At 30.8% G+C, this 25,385-nt stretch overlaps 2 protein-coding genes across 4 annotated transcripts in view; both read right to left on the reverse strand.

Moving 5' to 3' along the window:
• LOC106786364 overlaps positions 1-6,082 on the reverse strand; it is a 15,145-nt gene extending 9,063 nt beyond the window's left edge. For both annotated transcript variants that reach the window (XM_014747654.1, XM_014747653.1), the window contains exons 1-3: positions 6,046-6,082; positions 3,573-3,787; positions 2,909-3,035 (exon numbers count right to left, since the gene is read on the reverse strand). In XM_014747654.1, the coding sequence (XP_014603140.1) occupies positions 2,909-3,035; positions 3,573-3,664 (219 nt within the window). In that variant the 5' untranslated portion in view covers positions 3,665-3,787; positions 6,046-6,082. The remainder of the gene's footprint in view (positions 1-2,908; positions 3,036-3,572; positions 3,788-6,045) is intronic.
• Positions 6,083-12,296: 6,214 nt separating this feature from the next.
• LOC106786393 (angiotensin-converting enzyme) overlaps positions 12,297-25,385 on the reverse strand; it is a 36,600-nt gene continuing 23,511 nt past the window's right edge. For both annotated transcript variants that reach the window (XM_014747725.1, XM_014747723.1), the window contains 3 exons: positions 22,316-22,456; positions 15,625-15,791; positions 12,297-12,859 (listed from right to left, as the gene is read on the reverse strand). In XM_014747725.1, coding sequence (XP_014603211.1) covers positions 12,714-12,859; positions 15,625-15,791; positions 22,316-22,456 — 454 coding nt within the window. In that variant the 3' untranslated portion in view covers positions 12,297-12,713. The remainder of the gene's footprint in view (positions 12,860-15,624; positions 15,792-22,315; positions 22,457-25,385) is intronic.

Consider the following 25,385-nt stretch of genomic DNA (forward strand, 5'->3'; position numbering starts at 1 on the left):
AAAAAAAAAAAAGAGAAAAAAGGAAAGAAAAAATTCCAGCCTCATTCTAGTTGTATCGTCAAAGAAAAAAAATGATACGAGAATGATATCACCTCGATTACGTTATTTCCCTTAACTTCGAAAATCAGATATTACCAGTTTCTGATTTTATTTACGACTATTGATTATTATCACTTTGTGTCACACTTTTCGAAAGATTCCACTCTTTATCTATATTTTTTTCTTCTTCTTTTCTTATACACAATTTTATTATTATTCACGTTATTTTCTTTAATGATCCTTTACGCGTGGAAAAACGTTTACGATCGCGCTTTGTGTTACAAGGACCCCTCTCATTCTACGAACTACATGGCTGGATAATTATCGATCGGTGAATGTGGTTCAAATAACGAAGACAAGAATTCTCAGAGAATCTTGTTCGTTGTATTACTCGCGGTGTAAGTAATACAATTTAAAATTACAACTATTTCTTACCTTTATCGATTCGATTCGATTCAATTCGTTTATTTTCGTGTCGCGTAGCCGAACGTTAAGTTCCACGAGAATATTTAACATGTAACACCTGTTCAAGATTCCGTCTGATACTTTTATGTAAATAAGACAGACCTTAGTTCGTACATTGGCATGGTAAAAGCTCGGTAAAATTACGGGAGCGTGATCGATCGGGTTCTTCGATATGACTACGATATTTCGTCATATGCATTTTTTTTTCGAACGAATTAAATACGTTCCCGAGTATGTAAGATCATTTTTTTTCTTTTTTTTTTTTCTTTAACCCTTTTCCCCAATCCCCTCTTTCTTTTGTCTCTCTCTCTCTCTCTCTCTCTCTCTCTCTTACACTTATACGTAGAATATTTTTCTACAAGTTTTATTCGAAGTTACAAGAGATCGCGTTTTGTATGGCATTAGAGATCGTTATCCCATTAATCCTCGAGATATAATGCTTTAGATAAAATCGTGAGTACCATAATCCGACACGACTAAGATATTTTTCAATCTTTTTCTTTTGTTTTTACTAATTCTAACATTAAAACGCGAATAGATCGTGTTGTCCGTGTTGTTGTTGTTGTGTACCTTTTAGACAAACTGTTTTATATACATTGACCGTATGTTTCCTGTATTAATTCTCATTAGATTCGTAATGTTTCTTGTAAAGTTCATCGTCATTTTATCATTAAAGTCATTTGAAAAATTTAATTGTTGGTATTCATTTAAGTATAAGATCTCTGATATTATTTTTTTTATACAAAATGTAGATCTGTTGATATATTTCTTTGGTATATTTTCATTTTGATACGAAAATTGTGATTTTATTGTAGAAAAAAAAATTGTAATTTGTATGAAATTTATTCTTGATTAGTTTATTTCATAATTTCTCTTTCATCCTTCGGCCTACGAGTGTACATTCCATGTCTACAACTGCACGGTTCCATTCCTTCCTTCCTTTATTTTTTTTTTTATTTGTTTAATTAGACTCTTAAAACGACCACTTTCCCTGTAAGCCATAATTAACGTATTCGACTATGCTCGAGCGAACGAGAGGGATGACGCTGATGAGTGAAAGAAAGAAAGAAAGAAGGAAAAAGAAAAAAGAAGATAAGAAAGAAAGAGAAAAAAAAAAATTAACCGAATTTTTACAGTGCCCTACGGGAATTAATTTCACTTTAACCCTTTGTAAACTTAATTTGTTTGTAGTTACTTAAAAGGAAAGAAAAAGAAAAAAAGGTTATACGTAATAGAATACTCACAAGTAACAATTAAATACAAAATTAACGATGAATGGAAAATTGTCAAAGGTATCGTTCGAACTCATAATGAATATTAATGATTATTTAAAAAAAAAGAATATTATTGATTACAGAACAAGAGATGAATGCGCCACGTTTCTCTCGAGAAACAAAATGAAATGAAACGTAATTAAATGTTGAAGTATCTTTGAATGATTTTTATAAATCAGGTAGTAACTATAAAAGGTTAATTGATATCAATTAGAGATTGATATTTCTTGATTTCACTTTACGTAGTAATTTTTTGGTCAATTTTGTTTCCATTATTCATTATTGTTTAGTTAGTATAACTTATTCGCATAATTAATTGTTTGTTTAATCGAACGACTGTGATCTGATAAAGCATCGTGGACGACGGCTCCTTAAATATTCGATTGATTTTATCGTTATATAACATTTCGAGGATAGGTTTACCTTGCATATGCATGTATATCGAAACGAACCGTGCATTGAAGCTTTCTAGGAAATGGAATGTTTGCTCCAGTAACATCGGGCACAACGCTTTATACGAAAGTAACTGTTGGAATTGCATTACGTTGCCTCTATAATGAACGGATTGCTTGATTAACGATACAGGGAAAGGGAGAAAATGAGAGAGAGAGAGAGAGAGAGAGAGAGAGAGAGAACTATTTCAGTTGGACATTAAATACTTAGAAGTACATACACATAATACAGGTACGCTTAAGACCTCGAAATTGGATCAGAGGAAGTTCTTGTTTGGGAATCTTTTGGTATATTAAATAATCAAATAAGTTTTTCAATGTGTACAATAATTGTTCCTATGTTAACTTCAATATTTTTCATTCCATTCGCGTATTTATTAATCAACGCAAACTATTCGGACAAAAATCAAAGTTATAATTTAATGATATATTTTATAACGAATAAGCGGAATACTTTATACTTGTTTCTAATTGTTTACTCATTAATAATTAATATTTATTTGTAATGCAAACTTTCCAAATTGTGTTATTCGTATAAAAACTACTTTTAGAAATATTATACTTTTAAATTGATATATGTATATACATATATATATATATATATATATGAAAATATTTCTATGATTCATTGTATAATATTATATGTAAAATTTTTATATAGTGATATATATTATTTACCTTTATCCGATAGCGTTGTCTCATTATAGTTTGGGGTTGAGGACATCTCGGTGGAAGTTGGATGCACCATGAGAGCGCGTTCACGACTACTGGCTCTTCATATCTTTCCATAGAAGTGACCGTGTAACTGTAACATTCAATCAATTAGCGATTAACCTCTCTCTGGTTATACCCTTATCGGGATGAGTATAATGTTATGCGAATGGGATGATGTTAGCATGGGATAGGATATCTAGTGAAGCCAGCCAAGATCAGTATCATGATTCCATTCTATCAAAGCTATTAAGCAAATATTTCATATAATAATTACATTAATTAAATAATAGGAATATTAAATATACGTAACAAATTTCATATGAAAGATATTAATATATCCTCTTTAATATATTTATATTTATTGTACAGGGGGTTATTATGGATAAAAATATCACATATAATAAATATATTTGAACTTTCTATGAGCACATATTTGTGGGGTGTAGATGCATCAATTAATTCACGAAGTGCAGCTGAGTGAGAGATTTGATTTAATTATTTTTTATATAAAATTAAATGAATTTTAATTTAAGTTTTGATTTTAATCTATTTATTTGAGTCACATTTTTCGAGAGATATTTCACACATCATATTTATTAAAATTATAAATTTGAAATAATTTACTCACTTTTCGATTCTGGTACAAATTGTTTCAGCCGACAATGCGTATGACATAACGATGGTGTAAAAAAGAAACAACGATACTCCGAAGACGTTCATTTTCAATTAGATATAACGATATTACTTAAAATTCATAATTTTCTTCGAATAAAATTATTATTGTTTTTGGCAAATCGCAAAAAAAAATTCATCAACGAATTATTTTCCCGATGACGTTTTTTCCTGAAACATAAAATTAGTGTGAGCAAGGAAAATACGAGATATCTCATTTCTCGAATGAATTGAGAAAGGGTGGAACGGTATTGGTCTTGTTAGTGGTCTCTAAATACTTATGGAGTATCTCGTTACCATCCGTAATACGAAACGTGGTGAAGGTGCAATGTTACGGTTATTGCTTGTTCTTTTGAGAGATCAAGAATATAAGATTCGTTGATTATTCTAAATAATTCATAAGTTTTTCATATACAATTTAACTACACAGAGTCATTCACAAATAAATATATTGAAATTTTCTATTGTAAACTTTAAAATGTTTTTCTATATATGTTCATTTTATACTTTAAATAAATCATTTGTTTTAATTAATAATTAATTAATAAGCAACACATTATGGGAATTCAATTGTACCGCTTAATACAAATTTACCACATTTAGTTATACACTTATTTAAAAATCTTTACTTCTATCCCTTTTTCTTTTCTTATGTCATTCACATACATTGAGAATGTGACAAATTTATTTTACACGATGCATATTACATTTCAAAAAATAACGTTAGATTTCTATTAGTAAAAAATAACAAAATTACGTTAACGAGTTATTAAATACGTTTACTCACGCTTCGTCCAACACTGGTAAAAAATTCTAAACGAAGTGACGACAAACGAAATCGTATTGCATACAGGAAGATTGAACGTACCGATAAGTTAGTTAATTTTAGATTCAACTACTATAACACATAGAGTAAATTAAACTATGCTTATTTAAAGTACGGTATAGAATTTCGATTGGTAAAACGTACGTGCAATAAACTCATTTAAAGTTAACATATAATATAATATCTGTTCCTTCGTATGGATCCAACGAGGACAACGTGTGATTTATCACACGTGCTATATTAGACAAGTAGACACTATCTGCTTCGATACACGAATACATACATATATACATACGTACAACAGTGAGACAGATGGATAGACAAACGGACAGATGGAGATTATCGTGAGAATTGAAACAGTGGACGCTATTTAATTTTTCGTAGCAGTTCATCGTGTCGTGGCACCGGAAACATTGAAGAACGGACGCAAATAGGAGTCGCGTCCTTTGAGGGATCTTTTTCAAAGGGTGTCTTCTCTGACAGGAAGTAAGAACTTGACAAATATAATTCGAGAGTTAAGCACGACACTTACGATCGAGTGGTGGTGGTGGTGGTGGTGGAGGTGAGTGGGGTGGTTTGAGGAAACATTCTCAATCGTTTTCTTATTAAATGGTTTAAAAAAAATGAGAGAAAAAAAAAAAACAATTATCGATCGCACGTTTATTTTACCGCACCTTTTTCTGTGTTAACATATTTTAAACACCGTTAATTAATATCATCATCGGAATATTATTTCTCATACGTTAGAAACGCATTTAATTAAATACACACGTAAATCGACATTTTCTCCGGCGGTTAGTCAAGTGCATTATCGTCTTGAGAATCTTTCGAAATCGATTTTATTGTGTGTATATGTGTGTGTGTTACATGACGACCCAACCTTAACCTTTTTAATGTCACGATCTCGTTCGAAAAAGGCCGTGTCGTTCCTACGTCCTTCTTCTTAGCTTTAACAAATGGATTTGTTGTGATCTAACTGAACAACACACTATTTTTAATGCATGTTCGACCGCGTGAGATTGTAATTTAAATGTTTTTGTTTGCCTTTAGAGAGATCATCGTACTCGGGGGGACGAGTGTTAGCTAATAAGTAAGACAAAAAACGTGTTTCGTGTCATCGAACGAACGAACGAACGAACGAACCATCTGTGCGACTCCTTGAGAATTATTTCTTCTTCTCGTTATTATTATTATTTTATATTATTATTCCGTGCGTATTATTCGTTCCTATTAAAAGAAAAAAAAGAAAAAAAAAAACCACGAAATTCTAAAACACATTCTCACATAATTCACGTCTACAAGAATATAATTCAATTTTTTTCGTTCTCTTATTTTTCTTTTACTTATATTCTGTTTTTTTTTTTGACAGAGTTTGGGAAAGTTAATTAACGCGTATATCGAGTAATTTCCGTGTTACGGATTTATAAATTCCCACGAATTCGTGTTAGTTAATTTAATTGTATTATATATAATATTTTCGTTATAACGGTAACGTCGAACAATTTTTCTTTACTCTTTTGTTCTTCCTTTTATTTTTCTTTTTTATTAACGTTATTTTTATCGATCACGTATCGAGAGGATAGATATTATTAATCATACTTACGTTATATCGATGATATAAAAAAATACACGAATGATATTATCCACAAATAAATAAAATCACTATACTTTATGGGTATTTATTAAATATTCGTTTGAATTGTTAATTATTACGAATAACTAGTTTGAAATTGATTAAAATCAATATTATTTAATTTATCGAATGAAATGATGGAATAATCCGTTCGCGTAATACAAGTAAATCAAATTTTGAAATGTTGTTAGACAAAATTCGTACATCAGATTCGCGGGTTGATTCTGAACTGACAGGAGGAGTTACAATGTAACGAGCAATTGGCGTTGTCGACACTCGGAATGCTTTTGTGGCTCAATGAACTTCGACCCTCCCGCAACGTTCAGGAGAATGACAATAAAGATGGGATACGAAGAGGGAAAAGAGGGATTTGCTTAGTTCGGAGAAGGGGGATGCGGAGGAGAGACACACAATTAACGGAAAGGGATGAAAAGGGAAACGATACTCGAAACAAACGTTAGCTCGAGTCAAGGATATCCTGTTGACAGAGAGATTACTTTAATAAAAGAATTATTATCCTTTAGTTTATATTTCTTTACTTACTACCTTTACTTTTAATCTTTCTTTCATTCTACATACCGGATTAAGATTCCTGTAAATATTAGGTACCGTTACTAGTACTTTTTCATCTTCAATGTTATTACACATTTACTTAGAAATTACGAAAATGAAATAAATAGATATATGATAATTGAAAAAATAAATAATACCTATTCCAATACGATACGTACTAACAAAGATATGTTTTCGTTGAGTAACAATACAAATTTTGTTTGAATTTTTAATATTGAACTGTCGATAATTATTTCGTAAAAATAACGACGAATATTTTCATCGTTCATGATATTAATTTCTATCGATTATAATTGTCAGATCTTAATGATCAATGTAAAAACTGAACGATAATACTTTTCGAATAATTCGTAGGAAGAAACGGTTAGAATTCTTCTCTTCAAACTCGTTCGGTTTTTTGTTGTTGCTAGGAAAGTACATGGTGGTTACGTTTGAGGAGAAGAAAAAAAAAGATAGAAAAAAAAAAAAAAAAGGAACAAAGATAAAATCTGAATAGACGAGCGAAAGTGAAGTACGGGGCTTCTCGTCGGTTGTCGGACACTGTGACTACGAACAAGTAGACTGGTATAATGGGATGATTGGTTAGGGCAATTCCCTCTTGTTCTCGCGGCACGCAATGAACCGGACTCTCGTTGCAACCAACGTTCAACGAGCCCATCGGTCGTTTAATCTTATAAGCCACGAATAATGCCTTCGTCCTACGACATAGAACTAATTAGCAGTCACGGAAGAACACGATCGGTTTTGTTATTTTTTTTTCTCCCCCCTCCCCGTCTCTCTCTTTTTACGATTAGAATAGTAGTCTAGTTATAGGTGACTGTATAGTTCCTTCCTATTAATTTGTTCTCTTACAATAATTTGTTTTTTTTTTTTCTACGAATTATTCAATTAACGAATTAATTTTCAAAATTAAAATAAAATGTCACAATCATAACGCAAAGAGTTTATTTTTTGTTTTTTGTTTTAAATTTGTCAAAGCGATAATGTATTCCTTTGGACAAAAAACATTTCCCATGCAAATTTCTACAATCTTGATTCTTATTTTCTAAGAAGTTTGTATATTTTATAATATGGTATTCTAATTTGTTCATTTTCGAAGAAGTGATATCTCTCGATCGATATCATTCCATGGAAATTATTTTTTGTAGAAGAGGAACTAGTTATATATTATAATCATTCGACGACCTTCGTTCAGTTCCTTTTTTTTTGGTTCAAATAATGATACAGGACGGAATCACTTTGGTTATTTTAACGACTTGATTATAAAATTTAAAGGTGGGTTACCATAGACCGGTGTTTTTCTTAATTCATCGATTAGTTCATATATTTCGTAACATTTTCATGAAAAAAAAAAAAAAAAAAACAAACTAATTTACGATGACGGATTAATGAGTGTCCCACTTTGGGAGAATTGTATTTTTGAGTCTTATAATAAATTACAAATAATGGCGTTTTAAAATACGGAAAGACTGCGATTTTTATACATTTCTACGCTCTGATGTTATATTCGTAACAATCAAAATGTTATATTCCATATAGAAAATACACAAAATTCACTAAGTGAAAGTATTTTATTTCTAATTTTATTCGCGTGTTAGCGCGTTATTCCGTCTTATTTTAATTAGTTATTCTATCGATTTGTCTATGTTTGCTGAAAACATTTGCTAGAAAGACTTTCTCCATTTGTAAGATATATTCAAATAGAATCGTCATTTAAAAGATAAAACTAACAAGAAAGTTGTTAGTTTCTTGTAATTGCCATACGAAAAATGAAATTCGATCTAACGAATAGATTTTCTCATGTGTGTGTGTATGTGTGTATGTTGCCGATTTTACTTCGAATTTTTCATCGTCTTCGTCGTAATACTTTATCGATATTATGGTACCACTTTTTGTTGACAAAAATCAACACATAAAATAGAAATTACATGGTCGAAAGATAGCTGGACTATTGCATAACGATTGCGTAGATTAGAGATCGTTTAATTAACGCCTCGATGTATTGCGTGATCTATAAGCGATTTGAAAAAAAAAAAAAAATGTACAAATATAGAAAGCGAAAGGGGCTTTGAGATACTGTATTAATGTTTACAAAATTGTAATCAAATAAATATCTTCACCCCTTTTGTGTCATTAGACGATTCAAAACAACGACAACTGTCAGATCGTTAAGACGAATTGTTAGAAATACCAATAGGTATTGATTTAACTCTTGTTTACGAGAATAAATTTGATACGTATCTATTAAACGAATTAGAAATTTATTAGTTAAATTTTCTTTTTTTTTTATAGCCGCGAGCAATTCATTTGATTTCGAAATAATATAAAGAAAAAAAGAAATGTATATGTATATGTATATATATATATATATATTCGAATGGAACGCGAAGATTTTATTCTTCCTTCGGCCTTGACTTTTAAACGGAAATTCCAATTTGACGTTTAACCATCCTAAGCGAAACCATAAAAGATGAATTTAAGTGATCGTTCGAACGACGTTTTAAAAAAAAAGGAGGACTCGGAATATTTTGGAAAAAATTATATCGCTCGACGTTTTTTTTTCGAAGAAATATATAAATATATTTGTATTTAAAATAATATTATAATTAGTTCTTTAAACGATAATTTGAATAATGCCATTTATTATCACGTTAACGATATACTGATTTAATGATACAACATTAACAGAATAGCTAAGATATTTTCGTAATAATTATATCGTTTGATTTTTTCATATTCAGACTAATTAATAAATAACAACAACAACAACAACAACAAAAATACAAAACTCGGATAGAAAATAATAGTTAGTTGAAAACTATGACGTGAAATAATATAGGTTTATCACGTTAATGATATACCGGAAGAAGGATATACAAGAGACATGTTTTCAATGTAAGTGGATAGCCATATTGATTATATTGTTAGTTAAAAAAATATATATATTTTTTTTTTTTTTTTTAAAGGAGACACAACACAGGAGAAAGAAACGGAGACAGAAGTCGAGAAAGTTTCTCGTGCATGGACTCGATCAAAGACAGTGACATTGGTTGAACAACATCGTGAGCTGTTTGATATTATGCAAGAGGTGCATTGTTTCATCGTAATGAGCAATCGTAATTAGCCTCATTACGTTTTCTAATAATTAATATTATTTAGTGAATATATATCTTTGATATGTTTAAACCAACGATTAATTTATTTCGTAAAACGAGAACGTAATTTAAGATGGACGCGCTCTGATGATCAATTAAGATCCGCATTTCGCAAAAATTCTTTATAAAATTCTTAATTATATTATTTAATTGTTGAAATAAAATAATGAAAATAAAAACAAAATATTGTATATAATAGATTTGCGAGATCGCGTATCGATGGATTATGAATAATTTTCTTAATATTGATTATTTAATTATTCATTGCAAAATCGAGCGTATCTGGGGTAAGATGATTAAATGTTAGGTATCGAGCAAAGTATCGAGTTTAAAATCGAAAGAACGTTCGCTTTTTTTTTTTTAATCTTGTTTCGCAGTTGCGCAATTGACGAAGACGCCTTGGTTTCCCGTTACTTTCTTTTCTCTCGAAAATAACTTTCGCGGTCGATGGGTAAGAATGTATATATATATATGTATATGTATGATATGTATGTATAAGTATAAAAGTATATTTATCTATCAGGATATATATCTGTTGAAACAACTGAGAATGATTATTATACATTTTCGAAATAAACTAAATTACTTTGATCTCATTAATCTATTTCGTACAAAATGGATTTTCTATAGGATAATAGAAAAAAAAAAAATAATAATAATATGGAAGAACAAAAAAGAATTAGAGGATCGATTTGAGAAAAAAAGGGGGAAAAGAAGAAAAAAAAAAAAAAACGCACCAACAGATATATCTACGTTCCCCTCGCGTGTATTCGTGAATGGTGAAAGTGGTTGGTTGGTTGGTTGGTTGCTGGCTGACCAGCCGGTTCATTGTGCGCGTTGTAGACGTTTCGCGGAAAGGATTGACTTCCCGGTCTTCCGATTACGCAAGTGGACGAACCAGTTTTGGGCCAGGTCGAAAAACTCTTCCTTTCTATTCGATGGTCACCCTTCGATCTGCCCATCGTCTTCAAAATATACTTTACCTTTTTATAATTTTAAATCTTTCACGTATTTCTTTTCTTATACATCTTGTCATTTATTTTTTTCAAATCAAATTTTATATAACTTGATATTAATCTTTTACAAGGTACAAAGGTACAGGGATTACTTTGTACGTCATTTGAAATCAACAAGTATTAATAACATTTGTGTGAATAATATTCAAATCGAATAATAAAATATTTGTTTCAAATGTATTCTTATATGTTAGTTACGATAAGTCAAATTATTATAATATAATAAATATTTTGTTGTAATGAGAAAAAAAATGTTTGAAATTAAGGTATGCATACAATTTCAAAGATATCATGTAAAACAATTTGAAATGAATAATATTCTGATTATTCCATTCTACTTTCTTAAAGATTTATTTTTCAATTCCAAGTTTCTTAGATTAATGAGAAACGAGTGGGTGATTTAACACGATAACAGTGGATCTCACGTATACCCATGAAATTGTAGCTGCAAACAAGAGAAAATCCATTAGACCGTTATGATTATTAAAAGAAAATTGGTATGTTCTGGTTTGACGCCAGTCACTAGTATAATAGAAAACAGTATTCTCGTTTATCATGAACGTCCAATCAGTCGTACAAGTCATTCAACACGTTCGATCTTAGAACACTAATGCATTACGTAAGTATATGGCCAAGATCTTACTTGGAATTGATTCAGTCATTAAATATAAGATGACGAAAGAGAACGACTAAGTTAATTGTATTATTTTAACGCATCGATTTGACATACTTTTAAACGAAACTAACTTTCTCGTCAATATAATCGATCATGATCTGTATTCGTTCATTTGAAATCAGGTAATCGTAGAAAGCACATTGACTAAAAATCATTGACGATATTCAAGCGGTCATTTTAAATCATTGTATTAATTCGACCTTACGGAAATATACTTAAATGTTTCAACTTTCCTCGATGTTGCTTTTTCGGCTTTCCAGAGATACCCGTAGTCGTTTCTACGTTTTTAAATTACGAAACTGGGCGAACAACTTTCTGGTCATCTCTTCCTTACTGCAATTGCATTTCACCGCATGAAAGTAGATACATGTTGCACGTCTTTCATTCTTTTTTATTACCTTTTTTTCTTTTTTTTTCTTTATCTCTTTTAATTCTCTTCCATCCCTATTCGAGAAAGTAAAGAATCTTTAAACGCGAATATAATTGCAAGAAGAAAAGGTACGCGCGAATGATAAAAAATTATACAGACGAATTTTATAATGACGTGATCGAGAATGTGTAAACAGGTTTTTGTATAATTTTCTTGCTATTAATTTCTACTGGTTACGAGTAATTACTTTCTCGATATAAAGAACTATCGATAAAATTTATTATTTGATTACGTATAATATTAATATTTTAAATAAATGTAACATTTGTATTAATTAATCGTATAAATAAAACAAATCTGAAAATGTAAATAAAAATAAATGTTCATTCAAATTTTAATAATCTAATAAAATTATTGATATTATATTTAAGAAAAGATCGTTCATTTTATTTATATTTTATTAACGCTTAAAATGAATACAATGAATGGTGCTAAATACACTTTGATTACACAGATGAATGTGGTGTACGTAATCTATGAGATTTATACGCTCGCGTGATGCACACAAACATACATAAATTCGACACACATTTGATATGTTATAATTATTTATTTGTTTCATTATTCTCGTATTGAGGATTCAGTAACGGATCAATATTGATCATCAACAAAATAGTCATTTCTTTTATACTGAATTCTTTGATTTAACCCTTTGGTTTTAACTTCTTTTCTCTCTCTTTCTCTTTTTCTTTCACTTTATAGTTCTGTCGTATATATTATACTTAACCATTTTTGGCAACGTTTTTAGTTAACACGTTTGTAGAACTCGTCAAACGATTTCTTTTACATTAGTAGAAAAATATCGCGATAAACAGAACGATTGTTGTTTCCATTACACGAGATGTTTGGAACATTGAAAATGCATAGTTGTAATATCCACTTCCGTAAACTTGCAGTCCGGCAGTTTCTATACTACGTTTGCAATAATCGCCATCTGAAATAATAAATGAAAATCATAAATCTGTAAAGTTTTTGTTCGTTTGATCGATTTAAACGGCCGTTAATCTATGGGGTCAGGATCGTTTCAAAAAAATCTCCGGTTTCTGAACTCCCCATAGTTTTATTGTTGAGTAAATTGATCAGTAGTAAAGATCAAAATGATCTATCATTGTCCATTAGACCGATTGTCTATTAGATCATAGCTATTTTTCTAGTATTATAGTAATAATAGTAGATATATACACTTTGGATCAAAAGTTTAAAATAAATTGCTGATTTCTTTACAAATTGTCAAGATGCCCTTAGAATATATTAAGTTGTCATTAAAAAAAAAAAAAAAAAAACAAAGAAAAACAGTTTGCTGAAAAAATATTCATTCCTTGATAAAAAAAAATAATACAAAATATAAAACATACTACTCAGAAGATTCTTGACAATCAAATCTATATCTCGGTTACTATAAACGAATTCATTTCAGTTCAAAAATGAAAATAGATACAAATAAAATTTCGAAAATATTCGAAATAAATGTACGATTACAATTTTGAGTACGTCATTCCTTTTCGACCTCTAAAATATTTTGTTTCATTAATTTTACGTATAGAAATTGAAAACTTTTGGTCGTTAATGTACGTTGATATTTCTTAAATCTGGAAGATTAAATAAATATTATTTTCATATAATGTAAAATATATTATTATATATTATTGTATAGGAGTTTTGTTGGATTAACCGATTGAGAGATAAGGTTCAGGGCTCGAGGGCCGAAAGGGAAGAAACTCGACGAAACTTAGGAATTCGTGCGATCTAGATAAAGAGAAAAAATCCATGATGTGGGAAGGGAGGGAGGTAAACGATAGGAGTCGATTGAATAGAATCGAGTGGTACTCGCTTCTCTCGGCCTACTTCGATGTTACCGATTTACACAATGTATTCGTTCGAAGAAACTTTCCAAGTTAAATTCACAATGTAAAAGAATTAAAAGGGTTCTCCATAAAGTCGATCGATACCAGTCGTCACGTACGCATCTCTACTTTCCATCGGAATCGTTTATGAGGAGACGGCTCTTCTTTTCATTTTTCTTTCGACATTCGATTTCAACGAGTTTATATTCACTTCGTATATTACATACTGCAAATACTCGTTATACATTTATTCCAATAGCTAGCAAAGGGGCCAAACAACTACTGAATGTGAGAACATACTATAACGCGTTAATTATTAGTCAAATCTATAGTTCCATCTTTGGTCCAGTTTTATCGTATCCCATATATATGTATTTATATAAATTATCGTCTTTCTTATTGGAATTACCATTAGAAAATACTTAACTTACAGTAGAAGAGTAATATTTATGATACGATAAATGTTTCTACGTTAGATACTATAATATAATGGTTACCATTAGATTTACCATACACGGTGAGGTTTACATTGTTAACTACTATAAAATCAAATTAATAAATATTTTATCTTTAGAAAGAATTTGATCGATAGATTATTATTTTAAAAGGTGACAATTTAATGATTAAAAAATAATATTTATAATATTGTAGGGGTTATCTAGTTCCGTGTATGAATTATCAGAGATCTATGTAAAAGGGAAAAGTAGAAAGGAAAATTGACGCTTGGTATTCCGAGTTGAGGAGGAGCAACAACAACTCTCGGAAGTTGTTCTCTACTGGTATTGAGAGTGAACGCAATTTTGACGTTGGCTCACGTAAGAAAATACGGAAGAGGTACACGCGTGCACTCTTTTGAACGTATGCATAAACGAGAATTCTCCTTTCTTGCCATTCACTTGCCCGTTTGTTCACTCGCAAAGAGATACCACAACTATATGCAAGAACATTCAAGGTACGTCACCAACTGAATTGCATGGATGGTTATAGGCTTTTAAGGTGCAACCTGCGATGGTGGAAACGATAGGTGGAATTGTCGAACGTGTCTCTCACGACTTCTAGTTTCCTTTTATTTCTTCTTATTCTCTTTCTTTATGTTTTTTCTTTCTCCATTTCCATTGCTACCACTCCTATCTATCTCCTTCTCACACTCTTTTACTACCAGTGACTACTATATTTCGATTTCGCAATTTTCCAATCCCACGGGTCCAACAATTTTACGATCTGTTATCTGTATCTATCACCGAACTTGCGTATTTATTTTTATGCGGAAATAAAATCTCTTTCCGTTTTCTTTTCTTTTCTTATCTATTTTCTTTTTTTTTTTGCGTGGAAGGATAGAAAATCTTAGCAAATCTTTTTACGAAATTAACGAAATATTTATAAATATTAAATCAAGAGAAATTGATATTCTAAAATTTGTATATAAAAATCAGATTGACGTGTTGGATTACTCAAGAGTTTGAATTTGACGTACGAGTGATCGCGTAAGATGAAAAAAGATGTATATATACAACTTTAACCGTTAATCCTAATAATTTCAACGGTACCGTCGCGTATCGTAATTTAGTCGTATGTGTCGTCACATGAAGGAGTATTTGTAGTGCTAGACGGTAAGTAGTACGTGGGAATCGCAACCTTCAATCTGTTACGGTAGGATATTGCATAATTTGTAACAAGTCACGGGTAGTGGCACCGGTTCGGCAAGATACGTCACGAGAATTAGATTTTTAACTTTGCTAACGAGTTTAACAAAATAAATTTTACTTGAAAACTAACAAAAATATATATATATTAAGATTAACCATAAAATTCATTTTTAATTTATACGAATGATGTTTTTTTGAAATTTTCTTACCATAGGACCAACCAACTACTTCACCGGTCCTGAGATTTTCCGTTCTCAGCCAATCTTCAAGTGGCCTGAAATATTCTCTTAAAGCTGATCCATCCAATCTGTCTTCCCCGATCGCTTGTTCGAGAGTATCTTGCCATGGTATCGACGAACCCTTTTCCATCAAGTTTCTGTAACAAACAGATTTATTTCGTTAGAAACTTTCGATCAATTACGTTGATCTATAAACCCAATATACGTGAATCTACAGTAAAACTATCGTTATATTATGAATTCATTGGAAAACAAAAGTATTCGTGTGAAAGAATTTTTGTACGAATAATAATAATAATAATAATAATAGAACGAAAGTGGTTTAAAAAAGTTTTGAGTTTCGAACAAACGAGAATTTTCATCGTTTTCTTAAATAAAAGTGAATTTGATCAGAAAAACAAAGTTGTTTCTTAGCTATATTGTGAAAACTTTTCAACACACCCACGTAAATCTACCAATCATATTATATTAGTCTCGATAATTGGAAAATAGAAATCTTATAAATAAAATAACGTTTCGAAGGTTTTCATTTTGATTATAATTAATCGAAGTTTACGACACCACAGATATTTTCTATGGTGTATATCTATCGTAATCAAAATTTATATTGTTTCTTAAGATAAAGAAGCACTTATATGCTTATGTGTATGTATATGTGGTTAGGTTTTTATCGAAAGCGCGTAAGAAAGGTGTTGTTCGCACGCACGCACGGCATAATTAGGCTCACCCTTGAGTAATTGAATCGAGTTACACCTACTTACTTAGTTGTGCGACGCAATAATGCGTAATTTTTATAAGGAAAATTATCAGATGTTATATGTATATATGTATAAAACGAGTGAACAACGAACAACGTTATTGTTGTTGTTGTTGTTGTTGTTGTTCCAACTTCTTCCATTGCGCCTTTCGTTTCGAATAACTCGTTCCTAACCGTGCTGTAGTAGTTACAAATCGTGCATACCTAATTAGGCACGTGCTAGTTCGTTCTTAAATTCATTTCTTCAAATTCTTTTTCATTTTAATCATCATCCTATTATTTGTCAAATAATAATTACTAATTATGCGAGTATCTATACATATTTTCTTATATATTTTTCTTCTTTGCTTTTTAATTTAATTTTATTCATAAAAAATACTATTAACAATTTTCTTCTTAGTAGTGTTCGTAGAAAGGGTTGGAACGAAGAGAAATTTCGGACTCGATTATGATTCGTTCGTCAACAATGCATCTTTCTCAGTTAAATCCATGACATGTTTATTTAGTTAATAATGTTCGGCTATTCGGAGAAGTAAAAGTCGGAAATTACGATATTACCAGAAACTACCTAACAAGGGTGCTGTATTTTGTTACGAAGTGACGTCTGATTCCTATTGCCGTCATCACCAAGCGCACACGCCCTCGTGTAATATAAACTTGCTTTCCTTGGAATTTCCAAGGAATTTCTCTCTCCTAAACGTCTCGTTAATAAATTCTATTTCTGCACCTCGACCTCGAAATCTTTTCTTTTTTTTTTTAATCAATATCTTTATTATTCATTTTTTGAACTTTAAACATTTGATTTGAATAGAAAAATGAAAGAAAAAAGTAACGAATGTTTCATGTTTAAAACAAAACGATTAAAGATATTTTGCCATTTGTTCAACACCTTTTTGATCTAATAACCGTAGTATTTCCCGTTACGTTCGAAATAGTTAGAATAGAGTTATTCGAACGTAATTTGAAGAAACGTTTGAAATCGTTGTACGAGTGCCCATTGCCAATAGAATAATAATGGTGTAATTTTGTTCGCGATAAACGTGGGTTTGTAAGAAGCCGCGAAAAGTATTATTTCGTTGGTTAACGAGAGTGCAACGAAATAACAAACATTTCTAATTTCAATGCTTTTTGATGTTTGTTATTATTCTGAAGAACGATAGAATTTAATGAGAAAACATTAAAAATGTCGATATCGATATTTCCTCAATTCTCTAACCGATCTTTACTTTTATTTTTCTTTCAAGTGAAAATGCATGATATAGGTACTAACTGTAATACATAACTCAAAGATAACAACAACAACAACAACAACAACAACAAAAAGTCGATATTATATAAGGAACCGCGTCTGAGAGAGAAAAGAACATTAACCCTTCGAGTTCCAGAGATTTATCTTTTCCATCTATGTCGAAAAAATGCTTACCATTTTTATATGTATGCGTGTGTTTCTTTTTTTTGGTTCACTAACGCGATAAATACTTCCTATCCAGTTTGAGAGTAGCTAATTTTTGAAATATTTCATTTAGAAATTTTCTACGGATTGATCTATGATTACGTGCAAATAATTAATTAATACGTTAAAAATCAGTTTACTGTATGATTCCGTTATCAATTTACATTTATTTCTTTTTTTTTCTTTTTAACAACGCTATCGCGACGAATTTCATGTAAACGAGCGAAGAAAACAAAACAAAATGGATCTTGTTAATTAAAAAATGATTATTAAGATTTATGAGTGTTATTAGATTATTCGGTTAAACTTTCGGTTCCTGTGTTGAACGATGGAAAACGAACAAAAATCAAACGGACAAACTTTCTTCGTGGGAAACTGTTCGATTGGCAAAAAGGAATTCGGTATGTCTCTTAGAGGTATACCTCCCGTTTTGTGAAACTAATTTATGTCGATCTCATAATTTCCGGTACTCGATCGAGGATTACGCTCGTGTTTTGCGCTCATGCACGCGGCCGCGCATGTTATAACGAAATCCAGACACTTTCCTGTCGGCGTCACAAGGATTTCGTAATGCGGGATGCTGAGAACAAGGCTCGTTATGCGTCTTTCGTCTAGAACGGCTTCTTTTTTTTTCTTCTTTTTTTTTTTAATATAGCACGGATCATACGAACCCGATTATTTCTTTTTTTTATTCTTCCTTTACCATCTAAACAACTCTTATCGATTCGCAATAATGACGACAACTTTTTTTAACAATTCATGCGATGTTGTTGTTGCTTTTTTTTTTATCTCTTCGAAATACCAATTAAAATGTTCAATATCCCATCGATCGTTATATTATGGTGGAAGAAAAAAATTTGAACGAAAGCAAAAAAAGTAATGGTTTAACATAAATTTTCTTCGTTTGGAGTGTGGTGATCGTGAGTTATTTAAAAAAAAAACAAAACAAAAATATTCAAGAAAGTTAGAACAAGGGATGTCAAAAATATCAATTAAAAATAATAATTAGCGTATACAATAAATCAATATAAAGTTTCAAAACTGTTAATAAGTTTTTAATATAAGTTAAAAGATAAAATAGTTTAATTATAATATTTATTAATTACGCACATAATCGATCATCGAAATTTAGGTAGTTGAGAATAAAATCGTATTGGTTAGTTCTTTGTACTGTTATTTACGCAGTGAAAACGGAAGTATAACTTATAGCAAACCACTTACACTCTACTCACTCTCTCTCTCTCTCTCTCTTTCTCACTCTCTTTTTCACTATTTTCTAACGTCTCAAGTTTCTTCCATGAGTTTTGCGTGAACGAGCAACAACGTTTTACACGTTAGACGACACACAGAGAGTTTTCTGTGTTCCTTTTTTCTTTTCTTTTTTATTTCTACATTTCCCCCTCTCTCTCTCTCTCTCTCTCTCTCTCTCTCACATACACATACTATATCTCTGTTTAGTTGTAGAGAGTTACTTTCGTAATTCCGCGTAAGACGAGAGTTGTAAATCGTCCTTCGATTACAGGAAGTTGATGTGATGCCTTGAAACGAGTATCTCAAGGCACGCAACCGATTTTATTTTTTTTGTTATATTTAACCCTCTTGCTGCTTCTTCGGATTTCGCTTTCTTTCTTCGTAAATGAAATTCTTTATCAAAGTATAACGACCGATTGATTTATATCATTTATTTTTATCCTTATTTGACTCGGCACACCACTTATGTGTTTTGTGTGTTTTGTTTTATTTTTTTTTATTTCTAATTAGAACAAATTCTTTTAGGAGTATATAATTTTCATTTATCGTGTAGCAAATTGATCATATAAGTCGACGATCGTAATTATATTTACTTAGATACGTATAATTAGTGAAATACGATTGATTAAAGTATACAGTTAATCTTCCTATAACACGGTAGAGATAGGTTCTTAGAAAATACCATGTTATGTGAAATTGTGTTATATGAAATCGAGAGTTCATTATTTTCCCTTCGTCTCATTATTTTAATGTAATTTACTTTTTCAATATTTTAAACAAAAATCACACATGTTATCCGGTGATGCTGCTGAATTTTCTTATCGTGTTAATGCGAAATTGTATTCTACGAAGGAATTACCTGTTCATTTGAAAATAACCGATCAAACTTTCACGTATTACTTCATATACATATTTTATTAACAATTACGATTCCCTTCCCATCATTCTCTTTGATTCATCTATCCACCCATCCATCCATTGTTGTGAACAAGATATTTATTATGTAACAAAATCATCTTACGAAAAAAAAAAAGAAAAAAGGCACAATGGATCATAGTAATCTGGAAAAGTTTGTCGTAGTGACAAAAATCGAAGGACGAGGGTTACTGTTGGGTATCCGCAGTGAAATTGCAACACGAAATAAAGGTTTTCCTCTCGATGACCCAGATAGACATCGAACACCGGAGATTGCTGCTGAAGTAGGCAATCCGATCGATCGATGATCGATCTGACGATGATTATTGTCAGCCTCGTCGATAGATTGGATTATACTTATATTACTTATTTTTCAATCTGTAACCTTGGCTGATTCATGTCACGTTATTTGTTCAAATTGTATTTCTAGAACTACATTTATACCCCGTATAATACTCTATATATTTATATGTATACGCGTGTGTAATATAATATAATGATTAAGCAACAAAAAAGAAAAAAAAGAAATATCAAAAATAAATATCCGTTCTCGCAAATATTTCGTCATTTTTTACGATTTATATATATTCTACGTTAATTATATTCCCTATCAAAAATTTGCTATTATTTATACGAACAAGTCGCCGCCAGGCTTTTATATATTGGTTCCTCTCTTTAAATTATCAAATTAATATTTAAAAGAGTCGAGAGAGAGAGAGTAAAAATATTTCTCACATGTATATAACATCCAAGGAATGTCGTTCGATTTGGTTGCAATGTATAATAAAGGATAAGGAAATGTCATCAAGAATGGGGAATGGGATGGAGGGTTTGTTTATAGGCCAAGTAGAAAATTTGTCATAAACAGAACACCGAATCGATCTATTCGATGAATTTTAGCCTTGAATATTAATGAGATCGAAATGTCAAGATTCTTCGTTAAATGATTGGTTCTATTAAATTTGATCAACAGTTTTGTGGTTTTAGCCAATTAAGACAAACGAGGTAAACTGATCGTTGATATTTTCAAAATCGAACTATGGTCGGACAATAAATCAACGATAAATGATAAATATTGTTGAATGTAGAATAATCGTGTTACTATTCGTGTTTAGGATAAATAAATGTAACGTCCGAATAGAGGATACCTGTAAATTATGATAAAAATAAATACAAATGAAATACTCAAAATCCAAAACTCACACACGCACGGTCCAATTCATACAAATAATTAGGATAAATGATACACGTCAACATAATGATTATACAATCAACTTATTAGAATTAGAAAGTGTATCGATTTGTGATGTGTATTCGACAATTTTATTTATTTTTCGATTCGATGATAAATAACTATATTAATCTTTTTCATTTTCTCTCTACTCATGTTTAATATTTTTTTTTTTTGTTCTATTATTTTTATTTACTTATAGTCGCACGAGAGAGAGAGAGAGAGAGAGAGAGAGAGAGAGAGAGAGAGATATCGCGTATTCCAGTGAACCGTTTAAATGTGAGAACGTTCGTTTTCCACGTATTGAAAATGTGCTCAATCCTACTGGCGGAGGATTTATCATTTTCCACCATCTTGGAAGGAACCAGTGAAGGTTCGTTCGAAGTTTCCATGCAATGGACGCCGGGGATGGAAGAGACGGTATCATTGAACCGTTTCTTTCTCCGGTTTCCCTTCTCTCAGTTTGCCCATTGTCTCGTTCGTCACGATTCATATTCTTTCTTTTTCCCCCTGAACTCCCCCACCCCCACCCACGAGTCTTACCCTGGTCTCTTGTTCAAAGTTACACGAATGCGTTAGATAATTTTATCGACGCTGGATCGAGACACATAATACACAAGGAACATTGCCTCATAGGGAAAGAAAATATTCGATGTAAATTCGTCTGGTTTTGTAGACACAAATATAATATCACTATGATCTCTGAGAACCATGGAACGTGTAAAAAGTTTCGCTAAAATGTTGCAAACAATCGACGGGACGTTTTCCAACGTCGAATAAATGAGACTGATATTCGTTTCGTATAGAATTATTCATTATTTGAATAAATTTGGAATTGTATTTCTTCGAGGGGGTTTTCTTTTTTTCTTTTTTTAAACATATTGCGAAAAAAAAAAAACGAAAAAATAGAAAGTAGAAGCGTGACTTTTAAATTTAAAAAAAAAGAATTCAGCACATCATCTTTCTCCTATTACGTATTTTTTCTTGCGAATATTAACTAATTAATTCCAATATCTCGAAATTTCGTCATAATATGAATATTAAGATTACTTACCCGAGAATTCTTCCAGCTTCGGGACTCCTATAGAAGTCACATTTATGCAAGGATCTTCGAGAATCATCCGAAAATTTTTGACCTGTTGTCCGACACAAGGCACGATAGATTTGAAACTGAAGGACTCCGGCAACGAAGTTTCTATTAAAAAAAAAAACATATACGATTTATCGATAAGCAATTGAAATTATAAATAACTCGTGTATAAAATATTAACAAATGTTTTTACAAAATTTTTATATTATTTTCAACACAAAAAAACAGCATAATATTATTATGATAATTATAAATATATAATTCATCATTGTGTAACATATAAATTAATAAATAAAAAAAGAAACTATATCATGTGTGATAATGATACATTTTTATATTAAAAATAAATAAATAATATCTGTCAAAGTGAAATCACGAATTTTAATATTCGATGATCTAGGTAGACAAATTTGGGTGGACCTTGAAGAATGATTAGCAAGGTCAGGGTCATCAAAGTGGTAGTTATATTCTCGGTCTATTCGACGTGTAATTCGATGCCATCGTCGATACTTATCTTCGTTTAATAGATCGACTCTAGGATAACAAGGAGAGAAAGAGAGCTTTTTGTATGTGCCTGTATAAACGTATGTGTGTGTGAGACCAGGTCATCCTGGATACGAGCACGCGAAGACATCAGCGTTTCACCTCAAATTCCTCATCGGCAGCGACCTTTACGTAATGGCGGTGGATCGAAATCGCGAACATCGTTTCTCTACTTTCCACAGTTAAAAAAATAAACGAACGATATGATTTTATTTAAGTTAAAGTAATCAATTTATTGCTAGAATAACTCTTGCAACACAGATATTATTATTAATTTTTCTATTTGTTAAATTCCTTTTTTTATCATCTTTCCCCGAGTGCATCCGAATTTTTTTTCGGTACCTTTTAGGAACAAGGATATAAAGAAATCGAGACAGTGTGTTACGCGAATTTATATCTCATTAAAATAACGTCTGGTTCTTCTGTTTCTTTTTATTTTTTTTTATATAATATATATATATATGTTTAATTTATACGAAATTCTTTCCTTTTTCATTTGACTTTTATATTATGCATGCACCATTCTCAATATTTTGAATAAAATGATGTATAATAATATTTATGCTCTTTCGCAAACATGTAAACTAACACAGACGGTGATGTTTATGTTTTAATTATTATGCACGAAAACGTGATATTAAAAAACGAAAGAAAAAAAAAAGTAAGAAGATGAAGAAGCCAAGGGGATTCGAAGATATGTCGTTTTATGGAATCAAGGATCGTTCGAAATTTTATCGGTTGACCTTTCGCGAACGTATTTATGTTTCATCTAATAATAAGAGAATCTAGCCCCGAGTGCATTACTCGAGTTTTCTATTGTAAAAATGAAGGAATCCGATTTGATCTTAATTCCCCCCCGAGGGAAAATAAAATATAGTTATCTAGTTTGTCTAATCAATGGGGCGGCTGCTGTTAGATCGGATTTATACGCATCAATGAGTTCAAGACCTTAGCCGTGAATAGCATAACCATGATTCATCCATTTACATCGATGATCCATTCTCGGTTCATGATCGGAAATGGACTAGAAAAATTGTTGGATAGTCCGTGATCGTTTTTACCCCTTTTGCATTATTATTTTCTTTTTTTCTTTTACTTCGCACGCTCGAATAATTTCGACGATTTCATACGACGTGCGTGCGTGTTCGAGGATTGTAAAAAAATTCGAACAGAAAAAAAAATAAAAGGGAGGGAGAGAGGGAGGGACAAGATAAAAATTAGAATCAAATTCTATTGATTTATTTTTCACGTGTTTCATATGTATTTAACGCAACGTGGCTTTTTACGCTTTATAAACATTGCGAAAGTCGGTGGTTACGTAAAAATCAAGAATTTTGCCAATTGTATGATTTTCTAAATGCGGAAGTTTTGTTTGTTGTTTTTTTTTTACATTTTTTTTTTTTTTTTTAATAACACGCTAGCTTTAAAAATTGAATATAATAATAGATAAAGTTAGAACTTATGAAAAAAGGTAAAGTATAACGTATTGAATTGCAAACGTTTAACGGAATAGTAAGAATTAAAAAAAGGATCGATCGTTCGAGTATATTTTCTTTTTCATTAATCGTGTTTAACTTTCCATGGCGAAAGGTTTTGAATCATTTAATAGATATTTTTGTACACGTATACGCGTAATTACAAACGGAATAATCGTTTCATACGTTGATTGTATAATGTAATCCGAAAAGAAACGATTACAGTCTGGTGTATCTGGTGAATTCTGACGAAGGTAAACAAAGTAAGAAATAGTTTTTTTTTTTAACGATAAACGATTTATATTCATAATTATTTTTTCCTTTCTCGTATATATATAAGTTGGCAAATAAAAGTATATTTCTTACGATAGAAAGAAAGACAGAGAGAGAGAGTGAAATGGTGATCGTGAGGTTTACCTTGTCTATCCTACATTTCTCGCAAAAGGAAGTAATGGTTTGCAGTAGTGGTGTGATCGCATAGAGATAAATCGTAGGTGAGTTTGTCTCGGGATACGTAACATATTCTAACTATAGTTAAAGTATAGTAGTTGTGATAATAAAAATGATTCGTACTTATGTTCGACGAGTTATAGATACATAGGATTAAACATATCTATGCATGACTTTGCGGTATTGGTTTAAAACGAAGGAAGAAACGAAAACGGAACTGTAACAGCGAAAGGTAGAAAGAAGGATGTTTGAGATAACGTGGGAGCCGATTTCTTGCATTCGATTTGTACGATCGATAATCGATATTATTTTTCTTAGAATATTACTTTGATTTCTTTTTTTTTTACAAGATCAATAATTAATTATTCTCCAATTTTATATATATTAATTATAAAAAGAATATTTTTATCGAGAGTTTAATAAAAAAATCTTATTTTTAAAGGGAAAAAAAAAAGGCAAAGAAAATGTTTATAATATATTAAAATCATTATTATTATTGGTTTTAATAATATTAACGATTTTTTTCAGCAAATTTTTGCATTTAAGTTTATCACGTAACCCAAAAG

This window comes from Polistes canadensis, unplaced genomic scaffold, assembly GCF_001313835.1.
Source record: "Polistes canadensis isolate GaletaPanama2010 unplaced genomic scaffold, ASM131383v1 scaffold_72, whole genome shotgun sequence".
NCBI classification, from domain to species: Eukaryota; Metazoa; Arthropoda; class Insecta; order Hymenoptera; family Vespidae; genus Polistes; species Polistes canadensis.